The 18,591-nt window shown below is 35.6% G+C and overlaps 1 protein-coding gene across 2 annotated transcripts; it reads left to right on the top strand.

Moving 5' to 3' along the window:
• The first annotated feature begins 5,876 nt into the window (after positions 1-5,876).
• On the top strand, positions 5,877-15,696 carry rcor1 (REST corepressor 1). Of its 2 annotated transcripts, none has more exons than XM_046856183.1 (13): positions 5,877-6,740; positions 6,850-6,903; positions 9,065-9,145; positions 9,709-9,761; positions 11,615-11,776; positions 12,018-12,136; positions 13,413-13,491; positions 13,682-13,732; positions 13,989-14,186; positions 14,275-14,352; positions 14,567-14,624; positions 14,747-14,985; positions 15,283-15,696. In XM_046856183.1, exons 1-13 carry the CDS (start codon positions 6,584-6,586, stop codon positions 15,322-15,324), a joined length of 1,371 nt encoding a protein of 456 aa, XP_046712139.1. In that variant the 5' UTR covers positions 5,877-6,583; the 3' UTR covers positions 15,325-15,696. The 2 variants fall into 2 exon arrangements, with proteins under 2 accessions (XP_046712139.1, XP_046712138.1); XM_046856182.1 differs by having other exon boundaries at positions 5,887-6,740; positions 6,844-6,903.
• The last annotated feature ends 2,895 nt before the right edge of the window (positions 15,697-18,591 follow it).

The raw sequence follows: 18,591 nt of genomic DNA, 5'->3' as shown, positions 1-18,591 counted from the left end.
ATAAATGGCACATACTGTAAATACGGCAACCCAATTGCAGTCATTTTCATACAAAGCAAAGTTAAGCAATAACAAAGTAGTCTTGGAATTAAAGTAACCCAATCATGTCACATGAGTGCAATGTATAAAGTAAAAAGCTTTAGTTAATGTTCAAATCAGATATCAATATGAGGTAAAGATGTGATCTAACTGATTCTGTCTAACTGTGGTATGTTTGCTGGTGCCAGATTGTTGTTCTACCTAACTCTGAAACTGCTGATCTTCTGGGATTTTCACATACAACAGTCTCTAGACTTATTACAGAATAGTGTGAAAAGCAAAAAACCTACAGTATGCCACAGTTCTGTGGGTGAAACCTCTTTATTTTTTGAAAAAGGAGAATTAACTGACTTGTTACAAATGACAGGAAGGTTTCAGCAATCAAATAATTACTGTCTACAACCATTTTGAAGAGAAGCGCATTATCTGAAGCTCTTGACCTTTATCTGTGCGATTTTATGTATTGTGCCACTGTGATATGATTGGCAAAGAGTTACATACATAATGTCTTTAAACAGTCTGCAAGATTACGGAAATTGGTATAATGACTGTTATAAGCTTCTGATTGGTCAATTGTCATAATAAGAAGTTAATGGTAGGAGATCTTTGGCTGTGAAAGAGCCTTGTTTTAGAAACAACTCAGCCAAGACCACTACAAGTCTGGTTCTTCCTTATAAGAAATTTTCACTGAAAGCACCATGAGCAATTACAAAAATCATGTGACTAAACAGAAATTTCATCATTTTGGAACAAGGCACAAATGAACTCCCAGGGTTATTTTGGTCAGAGAGAAAAAAAGAAAAAGAAAAGGCAAAGGAGTAGCAAATATTTGTTCATCTTTAAGCCACTGCCATAACTTAAATGGATGTAGACACCACTACTGTCTAGAAAAGACAAAGTGTGGGATTTTAGAGGAGTGTTTTCTGATCTTAAGAACAAAAATAGAACTGGTTGTTCATAATAATCTGCAGTGTGTATGGAAGAAAAAGAGGCTTTGGATCCAAAGATTTCTTTTCCATCTGTAAAGCATAGAGCGTCAAGCTCAAAAAAAATGTTAGCTTGGTTAAAAGTTCATCTTACAACAGGACAATGATCCTAAGCATAGGAGAATCTCAGTAACAAATTAAAGTCAACAAAGTGAACATACCGAGGAAACTGTCACAAACTTCTCACAAAAATCCTATAGAAAATGTGTGGAATGAACTTCAGGTTCTGTAAATCAGTGTGTTGTAATGAGCATCCCAAACTTAACATTGTACCAGTTCTGTTAGGAGCAAAGTGCAAACATTCCTACATAATATTGCTAGGACCAAGTACTATAAAAGTGACTTTTTGACTGGGTAAAAACATTTGACATGTAAATAAATCTGCCTCTTAGCCATTACTGTTTAAATGATTTCTTATGGAAATAAAGTAGATACAATAACACATTCAATACAGGACATACCATGTAACATAAAGTGTGTGTAATTGTATAAAACTTTCAATTTTGTAAAATATGTACATTTATCATTAGAACAAACATTTACACTATAACCAAAATATAATTACATAATCAAGCAAGTCTGCATGGTCCCTGGTGGTCTAGTGGTTAGGATGCGGCGCTCTCACCAACCCCAGCCACTCTTAGTGCCGGTCCCAAGCCCAGATAAATGGGAAGGTTGCGTTAGGAAGGGCATCCAGCATAAAAACATGCCAAATCAAACATGCGAATGATCCGCTGTGGCGACCCCTAATGGTAGAAGTCGAAAGAAAGTTAATCAAGCAAGACTGCAGCCACCCTGATAAAACCTACATGTGGTATTTTTTATCTGTAGTGTTCGAGTTGTGATCATGAAGTCTTTATCTCTTATTATTTTGAATCCTGTTTGAGTCATTCTGACACCCTACCTCTGGATGGAGTTATTTTCATTTGGAGACCACTCCCTTCTACTGAAGATGATTCCACATCCGCATCCACATGAGGCAAATGATCCATGTAGTTACTTAGCATGGTATACTTAAGACCCATAATGATGGTTTTGCACTGTAATGAATATAAACATTCTGCTACAGTGGCTTAGAACTACAGCTGCCATGAATGTTTTTGCATTCAATCATCCAGGTGAACATTTGATAACATCAACGATGATAAATCTATTATGAATGGACATTCTGTGTCACCCAGATGAGGTTGGGTTCCCTTCTGAGTCTGGTTCCTTTCAAGGTTTCTTTCTCATACCATCTCAGGGAGATTTTCCATGCCACTGGCTTACTCATTATTACTCTCTATACACCTAAAATGGAATGGAATGGAATTAGACTACATATAATACAGGCTTCTGTCATGAAATGAACAACTCATGGACATGGACATGGAAACAAAAGAAACTATTTTAGTAAATTCAAGTCTTAAAAATAAAAGTGACATCTGTGGTGCCACAGGTCAAATTTGACCCACCAAGAGTATTGACTGTTATATGCATCCATGCATCATAGAAAAGTTATGTGCTGCCCTGAAAATTCAATTTGGCTTAACTGCCCACATCAAAGACACATCTTAACCCCTCCCCCACCTACCCTGTCTTCTATAGGGACACATGACCCAAACGTTTCTTGTGGAACATTGATACTCATAATTTTGGCGGGTTTGGTGTGAACAATATGAATTGTGAAATGAATATGAATTGTCTGAACATTGTTATCTACAAATACGGCTCATGTGTGTTATCAGCTTCATTTTGCATCATCAGTCTATTTCAACATGAGCAAGAGATTCAGTGTCTTTGGGCTGCCCACCTCTTCAGATGTGTCTTCTTGTTCAGGATCATACTCCACATGACCAAAGGAACCTCTCCTTTCATGACCAAAGATATGGTCAATAGATTCAGTGTATGTGAGGTTGATGACCATATCTTTGGTCATGAAAGTAATATTAAGGACAGAGAGCAAAGTAACAGTGATGATGATTTGTCTGAGGATGGGGATGATGTGAAGTTTGATCCAGAACAAGAAGACACATCTGATGAAGAGGACAGCCCAAATGGCAAAGATGATTAAAAAGAACTCTTCAAATAAAAAAAGTGACATTTCATGGTCATCAATCCTTTATGACAACCAAGGCAGAGCACCAATTGAGAACATCATCAGAATGGCCCCGGGGCCTACTAGATATGTATGCTTTGTCACATTTTCAAATTATTGGGACAGCATTTGAGTTGTTCAAAACACCATCTAGTTAGAACATCCTGCTTGAGATGACAAACACTGAAGGGAAAATGGTGTTTGGCAACAGCTGGGTGGAGATCGACAAAACACACCTGGATGCTTACATAGGGCTGTTGGTTCTTGCTGGTATGTACAGATCCTGTAATGAGGCCACAGGCAGCTTATGGGATGGTGAGTCACCCCAGGGTACTTCTCGAGCTACCATCTCACTTCAAATCTTTCATGTGTTGTCAAGAGTTATCCTCTTTGACAATCGAGAGACAAAAGCTTGCTCTCATTAGGGATGTCTGGGCCATATGGGTGGAGCACTTGCCACACATGTGGGAAACATTTATGCAAGGAACACACTAAAAAATCACATAATTTAATTCATGCATATGAACACACACACCTTGTCAATGTTCAGTATTCAAAACATTAATTTTAACACACATGCCCAAACAGACACAAATTATGTTGTCATTGTTCAATGTTCAATTTGACAGCGAAAAAAAACATACTGTAACATATTTGAATTTGCAATTTTAAGCAAAATTCCGTTTGATTATGTGAAAAAGTATGACCTTTTACCTCTTTCCTAACATAAAACTGTGTGGGTCAATTTTGACCCATAACCCAACAGATGTCACTATGGCTAATAACATTAAGTAAAAAAAAAAGGTATGTTCTAATATTAATCTATTATAGTCAGAAAACAAATACCCATTGGCTTTACTATAACAAATATGAGTAAATGTAAACATTTTTATGAGTGGTATATTCTTAAATAAATAGTCCATGTGGACAAAAAAATACATTTAAAACTATGTTTATATGGTTATTTTTCATCTCATCTCGAAGTAAATATTATGTAAATACTTTTGGTATTATGATGACCATATAATATAAAAAGAAAAATGGCTACTCAAATGCCCCCCCAAGTGTGATTAAATTTGTGAATATTTTTTTGTATCATGACCATTAAATTACTGACTCAGAGCCTAAAACTAATACCCCAGTGGTTTTTTGAATTAAGACTGATGGCAGGCTGAAGTGCTTGACTGACTTTGTTTTCATATGTATCTTACATATCAGTAAACAGTATATTAACAAATTAGCTAAACAGAATTTAACAAGTACAAAAAGATCATGTGTGCTTTTGAAGTTATTTCTATGTTTGACCCAAGGTGCATCAGTGGTCATAGTAAGCAAGAGAGTCCACACAGGAAGGTATCTGACACATTTAAATGGTAGATAAAATTACATTACACATTTTAACTAATGGATAAGTCCAACCAGTATAGGTTCATGTTCTAAGTCTAACTTAGGTAGCATTAAATTCTGGCAGTGAACGCCCCAAAAGTGGTAAATTCTGTATGGAAAGTTTTGCTCACATAACTATACACCCCTGGGAAAAAAAGGCAAAATATTAAGCAAAATGACTTTGTGGGGAAAAGTTGGAAACAGGGAAAATTTGACATGAAATTAAATTTATATCTGGGTTCACAAAATATTTCAACTATGTATCAACTATATATATATATATATATATATATATATATATATATATATATATATATATATATATATATATATATATAGTTGATACATAGTTGAAATATTTTGTGCAAAGTGTGCAAAGTGTGCAAAGCAGTAATCAAAGCAAAAGGTGGCTACTTTGAAGAACCTAGAATATGAAATATTTCAGTAGTTTCACACTTGTTATGTATATAATTTCATATATAATTCCGTGTTAATTCATAGTTTTGATGTCTTCAGTGTGAATCTACAATTTTCATAGTCATGAAAATAAAGAAAACTCTTTGAATGAGAAGGTGTGTCCAAACTTTTGGTCTGTACTGTATATATATATATATATATATATATATATATATATATATATATATATATATATATATATATACTTGATTGTTTTCTGACATCTTTTACATTTACTGTCTCCATGAAATGCCCTAAGGGCTGTAATTTGATCAGATTTTTTGTTGTTGTTTGTTTACTTTTAAACCAGGAAATCAACCTTAAAATCTGTAAAAAAAAAAAAAAAAAAAGCTAGCTAAAAAGGTGGATTAAACTTTTGGGGATACACTACCCCATACTTAGATCACCCTAAACTATTCAACTTAATAGTTAGAGGTGAAACAAATAACATAATTTTTATATGAACTTTTGAAATTGTCATTTTTTTCAAACTAGGAGATGGCTAATATGTTTACTGTAGAGCAAGACTCGAGCTTTGAAGTGGGACTTAAAAGGTGCAGGGAGATTTTCATTAGAAGAACACACGAGCTGAATTATCATAAGTGTTCGCTGTTTTCCAGGAAGTGAAGAACTTTAAAATTCAAGTATTTTTAATGGTAGAGTGTTGTATTGGTTCCCCTAAAGGCAACAAGGAATGGGGAAAGCTCAGAGCACCAAACACCTTGAATTTGATTTCAGGGGCACTTTGAACAGGACCAGGGGCTTTGAATGGATGCTGGTGAATCGAATCTTTTTTTTTTTTTTATGTGGTGTATTTTTTTTTGCACCTGATGTGCACCAACTGCACTTTTAAGTGACCTTATACAGATGAATTAATAAACTAAGTGATGAATCTCCTTGACTTGGCTATCCTTGTGTCTAGTTTTCCTCTCCCTCCCCCTTGTTTTCTCCCCCGTCAGCAGTTTGACTGAGTGTGTTTCTCTCTCACACATCTCAGTAGGGCTCTTCACTGTGGAACTAGTGTGGAAGTGCAGAAGTGAAGTTCACTACTCTCTCCGTATGAACAGGCTCATACTTTATTCAAACACAGTTGCGTTTCATATCAAAGCGACGTTTTTTTTGTATCCACACCGGACCTCGACGCGTGTCCTGGAGAAAAGCCAGTTTATATCGAGGCGTGTTTTGAAGTGTTTCGAATCTCATTCCGGGGCCGAAATGATCCAATTAAATTAGCGTTAGCCGATGCTATTTCGCTAGCACGCTACCAGTGCCACACAGGAGTTAGCCTGCTAGCTAATGCAATAGACTTAATATTGTTCTCGGGGAACTTAGCTGGCTTGGTATTGCTAACTTCATAGAGCGAGGTAGTTATAAAAAAAGAGATCGATGCAGTTTGGAGACTCGATGGTTGGTGTTTTCGATGTTTGGACTCGTGTTTGAGGGGATTTTGCAAGTATTCACACTTCAGGGTTTTTTTTTTGACAGCGAGGCCGCGAATTAGCCAACATCTCAGTCTCGGCTTAGCTTAGCCTGTTAGCTAGCTAGTCTTGTGTGTGTTTGAGTGAGAGAGAGGGGGGAGAGGGAGGCAGGGAGGCAGTCAGGAAAAGAGAGAGGTAAAGTTCGTCGCTGTTGCCTCGAGATGCCCGCGATGTTGGAAAAGGGGACGACGGAGATTTCAGGGAAGAGAAGAGGCAGAAACTCGGTGAGCAATCCGACCAAAAGTTTCACGTCGAATGGCAACAGTAACAACTCTTGGGAGGAAGGAAGTTCGCCTTCCTCCAGCGATGACGAGCACGGTAAGTCAGTCACACTTTGGTAGCCTCGATCACTCGGCACAAGTTCGGACACTTTTCCAACCTTCTTCCTATCTGATTTGTCGCCTTCTTTTTCTCCGCTAAGGTGCAGGAGGGATGCGAGTCGGCCCACAGTTTCAGGCTGTAGTTCCAGACTACGACCCCGGTAAATTGTGCGGCAGTTTTCTGAGCTGTAGTGAAGGAGCAGGTTCCAGCGCGGACGAGCCTCGAACACTGCCCGTTGTTTCACTCGTGTTTAGTTGCATCAGATCTGCAGCGCACTGCACCACGGATCGCTTTCATTATTCAATACTAATGATTTACTTCATTTTGCTGTATTTATTATAGTTATTACTATTATTATTATATTATTGGGGTGAAATCTAATTATTGCCATAAACAACAGAGCCGTTTGCTTCCCTACATCGGAGTGCTTCATACTTAGTGTTCAAGTCAAGCAGGATTTTATTGGCTTCCTTTTAAAAGTTCATATACACCAGAAACAAATGCCATTTCTAAACACCCGAATGAGTTAAATAAAATGGCCTATTACTTACTCGGGAAACCTGCCCATTCTCTCATCTATCTGATCAGCGAACCATGTCAAGTTTATTTCTATAGCGCTTTTCACAACGGATATTGTCTCAAAGCAGCTTTACAGAAATGAAGAATGAAGGTGAATGATGTGTATTTATCCCTGATGAGCAGCCCTGGGGCCACTGTGGAAAACAAAAACTCCACTACTTTAACCATGTGGCAGCAGCACAAAAAATGCATATACAGGTCAGGGGCTTTGGTTAATGTTCACATTAAACATCAGATTTTGGAAAAGTGTGATCTCTGTGTTGATTCAGGAAGTCTGTAATAAACACCAGCACACTACAGTCACAGAAGTCCCGGTTCTAATGGTTATTGTGAGCATTAACCACAGACCTTGAATTTCATTTGCAGTGTATTTATTTATTTTTGTGCTGCTGCCACATGATTTAGATAAGCGAGTAAATGTACAGAATTTTTGCTTTGGTTTATGGGAGTATATATACACAGACAAATGCATTTTTCATCTATCCTCCTACACAAAAATGCAGTTTGTTTTAGCCACGTGTTGAGCTAAGTAGTCAGACTTTTAGATAGAACCAGTTTTTAATGAAGTTATTAGGATACTGGAAAATAACAATAAAAGATATAAAGATCTGGTCTACCAGCTTGACTAGTTGAACCTGTAATCTGGCAGCTGATAGTCTGTCAGACTACACTTGATTTTTCAGTTGGGCTATTATATTGTTTTATTTTCATGTGTGAATAGTATTATTTACATGTTGCCTTTCTTATCTTTATACAACAACACACAGAAAGAGCACTGCACTTTAAGGCTGTTGCTATCGATCATTTTAGGAATCAAATATTTTACCGATTATTACATCGATTAATCAAGTAATTGGATAATAAGTTATTTTTCCTTATTGAAGAGCAATACTAAATATACATGAGAAAACAAGATGGCTTTCTTAAAATGAGCAAGTGATTTGTTTTTTTTTTTTTAGAAATATGTACATTTTATTGCTGAAATTACATACAAGAATATCTGTAAAAAAAAAAAAAAACTAAACCCATTTAGTGCATTTAATTGGCATATTACAACAAAATAGAAATATATGAATAAAATACCACATGAGTAGCCTGCGGGCCTTTTCTAAAAAATAGCTGTTTCCTACTTTGTTAAATAATTGTTGATAATTATTATGATAAATCATTAAAATGATTAGTGTCTTCACATAGATGAATACCATTAATTATTAATAATAACATATAAAAAAAGTTAGATTGTGCAAATGTGTTATTTCAGATCAAACTGAAAACTGTGTGTATCAAACTGGTAGCCCTTCACATTAATCGGTACCCAAGAAGTAGCTCTCAGTTTCAAAAAGCTTGGTGACCCCTGGTTTAGCAGGTGGTACATCAGTAATAATGGTCCGTGGGGTAACACATTGCTCTGTGTGTAGTTAAATGAAACAAAAAAAAAAGTAATCGAATTACTTGACTTACTCGTGGAATTGTGTCAGCCCTACTGCACTTTGCACTGTACAAAATTCAAGCAAATGTATTTAAACACAAGAGGATTTCATTTTGTTAGCTGACACGGAGAGCATCTTATCACAGAATGTTAGCATTTAGTATAGTATAGATTTTATTATTATTATTTTTTTTTTATCTGTCCCTGCAGCATAAAACAGGTTTAAGTAAAAATAAATGTATATTAAATCACATGCTTTTTTTTTTTTTTTTGCTTTGTTATGTGTGACGCTTGTGTATTTTCTTTATTCCAGAAGTGGCCAAGGCGAGCCAGGAGAGGGAAAACTTGGGAATGCTGGTGTGGATTCCTAACCAAAATCTGTCTGAGTCTAAATGTGAGTCATTTGTTATGGTGTTAACATCTGGGAGGAAAAAAACATAACATGACAAGTTTTCCCCAAGAGTTATTGTCAAAAGCGAAATCTTAATGCACACAATCCTCCTGTTTTTGATTCAATAAATGAAATCATGTTACATAAACAGTGTCTTCATAGCATAAACAATTATCCAAAAACATTTGTTTATTAAAAAGTCAAAACTAATAAAACACGACTTATTAAATGGTTAAGATTGTACTAAGAAGCCTAAAATTAACTGTGTGGCATCTTTTCATGTATTTAGAGATGCTTTACAGTCTTTATTAAAGTGAAATTTAGTTGATTGGACATGGTACATTTCATAGGAATAGATCCCATAGATCTGATACAGCATTACTAGCTGACTGGTTGCTCTGAATATTTGTGTGAATGTAATATTTAATCATTTCAATCAGTTTAATACAAAAATAATGCATAGTAAATTTCATAATCTTATAAAACTTTGGGAAACTGTTTGACTTGTGACCAGAATTACAGGATAATAAATAATCTACACTGTGCCTTTTTTTTGTTTGATTCAGTGGATGAATATATTGCTATTGCCAAAGAGAAACATGGGTACAACATGGAGCAGGTAAATAAAAAAGATGTTTTTTATTTTAGTGCATTTATGTGTTTCTCAATATTTTTCTGCAGATAACAATGTTACTTTATATTTACTACAATGATGGTTAGTTATTTACAAAATACATTTACCTATGTATATACTTAATTGTGTATGTGTACAGACATGAAAAGGATACTTTGATTTCTATGGTTTTATGTATCAGGACATCATCATCATAATAATAATTGGGTCCCTAACAGGTTTTAGTATTAGTTAATACAACTTTAGATGAACAACACCACAACATTACACTGTCATTATTGATTTTTTTACCGAACATAAGCTGAAATGGAGAAGCCATGTGCAGGGTTTTAAAAAGCCTAACATTTAAAAAATCAAGATTTTAGGCCTTAAAAAGTCTTAAACTCACTGTTCAAGGTCTTAAATAATTTTAAACAGGTCTTAATTTTACAAGGTCCATAAAACTACCTCTAATGCTCATTTTATTTTTTGTTTTGTTGCAGTGTTGTAGTTTTTTCTTTTGCTAGTCCAAATATAATGGACTGTGTTACGACTACAATCAGCTTTCAGTTATTGGCACAAATCTTTCTTGGATTGTACCACAGAGGTGAAACTGATTTTAATTTTCAGCCATGGGAATGGGAAAGTTTAGCGATGGCTAGAAATGAATCAATTTAAATTGCATTCTGAATGGTCTTTAAAAGGTCTTAAAAAGTCTTGCATTTGACTTGGTAACGCCTGTAGAAACCCTGCATGTGTGAAAACTAGGACTGCAAATAAAGATTTTTTTTTGATAATCGATTATTCTGATTTTTTTTTTAATTAATTAGTTCATTGGATAAAATTGGATTGGTTCTTTTGCTTATTATAATATATAAAACCCTAATTCAGGGTATTTATTATTAACATTTTACTTAAAAAAATAATGCAAAAGCCACATTTTGAGTTTAACTATATTTAATTTTGACATTTTATAAAGCTTATAGTGGCTGCTTGTTGAAGATTGCATGAGTATGAAAGGTGAAATAATTTGAGTAAATCAGCATTTGTATTGTTTTTAATGATAATTGCAAACGGCAAGTTGACAACTATGCTTAAAAAAATCTATATAAAAACGGATACATTTTGTTTAAACAATTAACAATTGGTAAACAATTTTTGTTTAAAAAAATAGACATTTTGTTCAGTTCTGAAGATATAAGCATCGAGAATATATAATTTAATATACAAACAGTTGAACGTATATAGTAAAGCTGCAGTAAATCATTTGTGAAAACAGAAGTTACTGTTGTATTAGACAGATGCTATAAAAAGAGAATGGATTGGAGAAACGCAGCAAGCTAACAAGCTGGATTTTTAAAAAGAAAAAAATGCATTGGTGTACAAATACATCATTTGCTGAAAACCACAAAAGTGACAAAAAAAATGTTATTGTTTACTGCTGCTGTTATTTGCTGCTTTTGATTTCGCGTTTGTTCGCACTGCTTTAATTGAATCCATCATGTCGCGATCGAGCTGATTTTGCAACCTGATGCCCGCGAGTCACGACAGAACAGATCTAGTGCGACTTTTACACAATAGCACTTCATTAAATGATACCATTTTTACATGCTGAGGAAATAGTTTTTGCTCACCGTGCTGATGTTTCGCCCTCATACGTGATACCAGTGTGTTTTCTTTTCCTGCTGCCGGTAGAGTTCCGGTTGACTCTGAATCTGAAAGTTTTCCACTTGTAAAGTGCTCTCGGTAGAATGATGGTTAAAATGGCCTTATAACCCTTCCCAGATTGATAGAAAATCCAGAGGGTGTACGTTTATATATTTATACAAACACACAATGATACCTTTATCTTTTAACAGGCATTAGGAATGCTTTTCTGGCACAAACACAACATAGAGAAGTCTTTAGCAGACCTTCCTAACTTCACCCCATTCCCTGACGAATGGACAGTGGAAGACAAAGTGCTGTTTGAACAGGGTTTCAGCTTTCACGGCAAAACTTTCCACCGCATCCAACAAATGGTGAGCCACTACAAGCAATTTCTACACTGCACTTATTAAGAAAAAACTTAAATGTACCCGAATTGTGTCTTGAGGAATTTAAATGTTAATTTAGCCCTCCACAGAAAGTCTGTAGTTGCCAATTATCCTGCCAATCAAGAGTAATAATGGTGATTAGCATACTTCTATTTGCTGTTATCCAGGTTAATGACTGTATATTCGTGGCATGTTCAGCACTTATATTTGGGTGTATTCTTTTCAGCTTCCAGACAAGTCTATTGCAAGCCTTGTTCGATTCTATTACTCCTGGAAGAAAACACGCAGCAAAACCAGTGTCATGGACCGCCATGCTCGCAAACAGAAGAGAGATCGTGAGGAGAGGTCAGCTATTCATATATGTACAGTCATTACCATAAACATTTGGACACCAACTGTTATTATTTTAGCTGCTGCAAAAATGTTAGTGTCCAAATGTTTATGGACATTTTACTATTTCATTATATTGTTGCAATTTAAGTAAGGTGTCAATTTCTTTCTTAATTTTAAGGATATAGATCTTTAAAAAAAAATGTAATGAATAGTGTAGGAATCACACGACTCTTTATATTTGATGCCCCACCCTGCACTCTGTATTAAAGATACACAAAGCAAATGACCTTTATTTCAGATTAATTTTAAAATCATGGTTGTAAATGTCTGAAGTTTAAAACCTATACACACCACTTGACACGGGGGGCTTTTCCCTTAATGTTCTGCTAGGGCTTAACTTCAGCTGTTTTCAGTTCCTGTTTGTTCTTCAGGCATTTTGCCTTCTTCAGGTAAAATGCATGCTCAGTCAGATTCAGGTTAAGTGATTGATCTGGCCAGTGCAGAACACTTTGCATTGTCTTCACATAGTTCTGGTACATTCCAGATGTTTTTGTCTAACTCTAATTGCTTCTTCCTGTTTTTGAGGCTTATTATTTATTAACAATGTGTGTATATTGTGAAGTCTTTTCTTCATTGTTGACATTTACACAGATATGTCTCTCTTAGAGAGTGTTCTTGAACTAGCCAGCAGTTTTGAAGCATTTTTCTAGAGAGAAAAATCCCCCTGCCATCCATTACACTTTCTTTCATTGGTCATTCAAATCAAACATTAGTATTAGAGAAATAATGTTTCTTACTGACCTTGACTGTGGTATGATTTTCAGTGCCAAAGATGCTGCTTTGTGTATTTAAAAAATGAATGCACAATAGCTTCATGTTTTCCTCCTATTCTATTTTGTGACGTGAACATGTAGTTGAGCTCTTGACTTGTATGTGATTACCTGATTGGATAATTGCATGCATGTGTTCTTATTAAAATGATTGTGTATATAATGGTGGTTGGCACTTTATTTATGGCTAAGTGCAGGCTAGCATCTAGATGTAAAGATGATTTTTTTTAATATAGTTTTTAATTTCTATAAAAATAATAAAAGCCAGTTAAACTCTTGGGTTCCACTGTCCCATTTCTTTGTTTCACATTATCCCTAAAGAGTGAATAAATGATGCTGTCGGTTGCAGCTCTCACTTAGTATTAAGTATTAAACAGATACACTGTGTGAGCTGTGAGTTTGTTGTATTGCTCAAATAATTTCATTCTGTTTGAATTTCTCCTCGTTTTGTTTTTAAGCGATGACGAGGCTGATGAGACACACTGCAACTCTCCAGGTGACAACGAATTAGAGTCAAACAAGGAGGAGAAAAAAGAGGTAACATTTTTTTTTTTACTTAGGGTAAAGTTGTCTGCATAGGAAGTAAGCATTAAATGATCTCACTTTTAAAATGTTTTAAATTATTATTATTATTTTTTTTTACATTATTTATTTTACAATGTATTTTGTTTTTTTCTTTTAAAGAGTGTGCAGTATTTCTCTTAGTAAATCCTCTCTTTTTCCTCAGGGTGCATCTGCTCTTGAAAAACAGGATACAAAACCTGCACTTGTCCAGAAGGTACCAGTGCAAATTGAAATAAATCCATAGCCTGTCTACCATGACACTCCAATAGTAACATTCACTTTATACAGTCTTGCCTTTTTACATATACGTTAGTAGCAGTTACACGGCATGCTTTTTAGCATAATGTCCATTTTTATCCTGGTGGGGAAAAGTTTCAGAACAGTTATTGGTTTCCTGTTTCTCCTAACTGAGTAAACCCCCTCAATTCTGCTCTTTTTTTAATTACAAACTATTAAATCTATTTTTTTAGCAAGCACCTCACACAGAAAAGCCAGCTCATGTTAAAAAGGAAGCACAAGGTCCAAGGAACCACCACCGTGCCAAGAGAAAGCCTCCCAAAGGCATGCACCTAAACCAGAGTGATGTGACAGCCATGTCAAGCAGTGGCCCTGCCGCAGCCAGCGTTCTCAGGCAGCTGGACATGGAGCTCATTGCAATTAAACGACAGGTTTGTTCTATCCGATCTATATCAACTTGGCATAATGAGCATAGGCTCGGCGCACTTTTAAACGAGTGATTGTGAAACCTGTCTGCAGATTCAGAGCATCAAACAGAACAACAGCGCCTTAAGAGAAGCGCTTGATACAGGGGTAGAGGAGTTTCGGCCAGCTGAGGTAATCACGCTGTTTAGATGTAGAATCATGTTTCAAAATGTCAGATTTTCCGCTTGCTTGTTGGACTTTTTAAAAGTGGAAGTTGAGTCACAGCTGTGGCATATGCATGGAGTCAGTGTTCTGTGGTGTTAGGCTTCTGATTGTCACGAAATTCTTTTTCCGCCTATTATTTCTGTCTTTCTGAAAGTCTAATTTAAGTGCATTGTTTTCAAAGGTGAATCAGAAATTTAACACACGCTGGACTACAGAGGAGCAGCTTCTTGCAGTACAAGGTAAAATTATAGTGCTTTTTGTTTTTTACTTTTGTTTACATTTAGCTTTTTTTTTTATGTATGGAATTCTGAGAAGAATGGTGATCGATAAATACATAATCTATTTCCCTCCAATCCTTTAGCCATTAGGAAATATGGAAGGGACTTTCAGGCAATTTCCGACGTCATCGGCAACAAGTCAGTGGTTCAGGTGAAGAACTTCTTCGTAAACTACCGTCGACGCTTTAATTTGGACGAGGTGCTGCAAGAGTGGGAGGCAGAACATGGTGTAGAAGCCTCCAAGAGCTCGGAGGAAGAAAAAATGGAGGTGTCCTCTGAGGAAGGAACCACAACACCTGTACCACCAGAGGACCAGAAAGAGGTCTGAAAATCTTTTTGACAGGTGTTAAAAACAGTCCTGCTGTCTAAAGTTGAATAGCATTTTTTAGTGTTTATTTTGTTTACATTTCAACAATGCCAGGCACTACTTAGTTGTGCAGGAAAAATATTGAGGAGAAGGAGGCAAGTGCTGTATGTAATAAAACAAAAAAAAACAGAGCCTTTCTGATTTTGGTGTCTCCAAATTTTTACAGGAGTCACTGTGTCCTGCACTAAAACAAAGAATAAAGAAAGTAATCTTAGGAACTCACTTTGAATAACAGCTTGTTTCTTTGTCCAGGAACCGATGCCTACAGAAGCACAGACCCCTTCTGCCTCTTGAGTGCACATATCTGATAGATCAGACACTTCTGATCTATATGCGATCTGCAATACTCTTGAAGGCATGTTGCGCTGAAGAGGCACCGACTCGTATCCACCATTCCCACCAGTCTCCTTGCTGCTCTGCTGAAATCTATGATTTTTATATGTCCTACAAAGTGGAATCTCAAACTAGCTCAACCCAGGGGTACTTTTGTATTGTCACTGCCAACAGGAATTAGTCTCTCTGTCGGATCAGTGTTGTGCCTGGTGTTATAAGCACCGTATTCACTGAACCTTCAGCAACATTGAGGGCGCTGGATGGATTTTGTGACAGAGGAAGGCTTGACTTCTGTTGAAGGTTTAATAAAAATTGTTTTGTTCTCCCTCATAACTTGCAAGTTACTTTAGTGTAGCATCCAGCTCCTGCATACATTTTTCCTTTATAATTTTGTACAGTAATCATATTTAGTATGTTTGATTTTAGATAGATTATCATTATTGCTATTATGACTTAAGCTATTCATCTATTTATTTACTTAAGTTGTTTTAAAGAAATAATAGTTTTTCCAATTACTAAAGAGCCTGTATTGAAGTGATCTCAATACCTGAATCTGAAAGTCATATGAACTTGTGTGTTTTCAAAGAGCCATCCTGTGATTCTGTTAATCAGTAGGACAGCCAGCTTTTGGCAATGCAAGTAAACAATATTATTAGCTGCCTTTATTAAAGATATGACAGTAAAGTCGTTTAGCAAAATTAGTTTTAGTACTTTTATTTATTCAGCCATGTAAGGCATGTTTAACATGTAATTAAGTGGTTTTCCTCAAGTGAACCAACCAAATGTAGAGAAGTGAAATCATTTACTGCCTTTTTTCTCCCTAATACTCTTTCCCCAGTCCCTCAGTAACGTACTACAGAATACAGTCGTCACTGTGGAACTCTGAGCAACTTGGCTTTGTTAAAGCTTTAAATGCAGATGCAAGTTTCACTTCAGCTTTATTTTAAATTCTGGACAGTTGGATGGATAAAGGCTTTTAAATGACCAGAAATTATCTATTGAATTTATGGATAAATGATTTACACAGGTGCATGTTAAGTGTCAAAATATAGAACTTCCCCATTAAGATATTCAAATAATTGAATTCAGTAGGCAAATTTATTTTGCAATTTTTTTTTTTTTTTTAAACATAACGTTTCAGTATATCAGGTTCTCACTTAAATAGATTTTAAGTAAGTTGCTTTTGTAATTCATTAAGGAAGAGCCTTAATAATGGGCAATTAAAAATTGTTGAGGGATCTATGTGAATATTGCAGAATAAATGTCCTTAAAGGCAATGGAACTAGGGCTTTTAAATACAAATTTCCTGTAATAGTATGCCGGATTTCTATTATATATATATATATATATATTTTTTTTTTTTTTTTTTTCTTTAATTATTTTGGTATCTGCTTTTCTGTTGGGTATCTTTTTGCATGCATGGGCAAATATTTGGTGAACTTGGTCCAAGTTTGAAGGTGTATTTTTCCCAGTATGAGGTCACATGTTACGAGTTGTTTCAATTATTAAAAGCACTACACCTGTCATAGATGCAGACTACTGATTTTTTTTTTTTTAAGGAAAAAATCAAGTCTGTCCCGAGGTTATTTTTTCCCCCATTCATGCTCATTTTCTTACTGTGCCAGAACCACAAATGGGAAGACTGATTTATATTTTTGTGTGTGTGTTTGCGTGCGTACATGCTTCAGTGTGTCTCAACAATAAAAACATATAACCGGTTTGTCACATTAGCCACTGAATAAACAAATGGGATTTAACCAAATAATGAAGTATGTGTGGTTTATTATTCTAATTCAAACACCACATTCTCAATACTCAACATGTTGAGTTTAATACATTACAATACTTTATTCAGAAAATCTTGTAATAAGCAAAATTGCCCAGTTAATCCTCAGAAGTAAAAGGGATCATGTGTATATTAATCATTTTCAAGTTTTGTGGTTCTCAAGTAACTGATGTTTTAAGTCACTAAAAGGGTTGTAACTCTAGATTAGGGTATTGTTTTGTTCTGAGCAGAAACTACCACATTTCATTGACATTACTTGTCATAATAAAGAAGAATTATCTCTGCAAAAATGTTTATCAATAAAATAGAATGTGAAAGTGAAAACAGATCCATATCTGAAGTATTGTGTAAAATCTATTGTTTTCAAATTCATATATAAACCCGAGAGTAACTTCTTTTTCAGTCACCCAGAACCGTGGTCAGAGTAACAGTGAAGAACAGGGTGTGTTCACTCCCAAATCTAGCTCATGGTGATGTAAATCATTATTCCATCGTATTTAAAGGACATGTAGGTAGTGTAAAGCTACAGAGATGCTATATAATGTCATTATGCGGCTATTCCTTTCATAATAAGAAACAACCAGGCATTATTATTGCATTATATTGTTTTGTGCATAATCAGGTACACCCTTCATAGGAAAAATCAACCATGAATGACTTGTATGCCATTTTTTTCATAACTGTGATGTACAAACCCGATTCCAAAAATGCTCAGACACTGTACAAATTGTGAATAAAAACAGAATGCAATAATGTGGAAGTTTAAAATGTCAATATTTTATTCAGAATACATAGATGACATATCAAATGTTTAAACTGAGAAAATGCATCATTTTATAGGGACAAATAATTTGAATTTAAATTTCATAACATCAACACATCTCAAAAAAGTTGGGACAAGGCCATGTTTACCACTGTGTGGCATCTCCTCTTCTTCTTATAACAGTCTGCAAACGTCTGGGGACTGAGGAGACAAGTTGCTCAACTTTAGGAATAGGAATGTTGTCCCATTCTTGTCTAATACAGGCTTTTAGTTGCTCATCTGACTTAGGTCTTCTTTGTCGCATCTTCCTCTTTATGATGCGCCAAATGTTTTCTATTGCTGAAAGATCTGGACTGCAGGATGGCCATTTCAGTACCCGGATCCTTCTTCTACGCAGCCATGATGTTGTAATTGATACAGTATGTGGTCTGGCATGGTCATGTTGGAAAATGCAAGGTCTTCCCTGAAAGAGATGACATCTGGATGGGAGCATTGATGGTGCCTTTCCAGATGTGTAAGCTGCCCATGCCACACGCACTCTTGCAACCCCATACCATCAGAGATACAGGCTTCTGAACTGAGCGCTGATAACAACTTGGGTTGTCCTTATCCTCTTTAGTCCGGATGACATGGCGTCCCAGTTTTCCAAAAAAACCTTTTGATTCGTCTGACCACAGAA

The sequence above is a fragment of the Silurus meridionalis genome, chromosome 8 (assembly GCF_014805685.1).
Source record: "Silurus meridionalis isolate SWU-2019-XX chromosome 8, ASM1480568v1, whole genome shotgun sequence".
Classification (NCBI taxonomy): Eukaryota; Metazoa; Chordata; class Actinopteri; order Siluriformes; family Siluridae; genus Silurus; species Silurus meridionalis.
This window is presented reverse-complemented; position numbering and strand designations above follow the sequence as displayed.

Coding starts and splice junctions, on each gene's coding strand:
- rcor1 (XM_046856182.1), top strand. CDS start 6,584: ATGCCCGCGATGTTGGAAAAGGGGACGACGGAGATTTCAGGGAAGAGA. Junction 13,492..13,681: donor ACAAGGAGGAGAAAAAAGAG/GTAACATTTTTT, acceptor CTTTTTCCTCAG/GGTGCATCTGCTCTTGAAAA. Junction 14,986..15,282: donor CACCAGAGGACCAGAAAGAG/GTCTGAAAATCT, acceptor TTCTTTGTCCAG/GAACCGATGCCTACAGAAGC.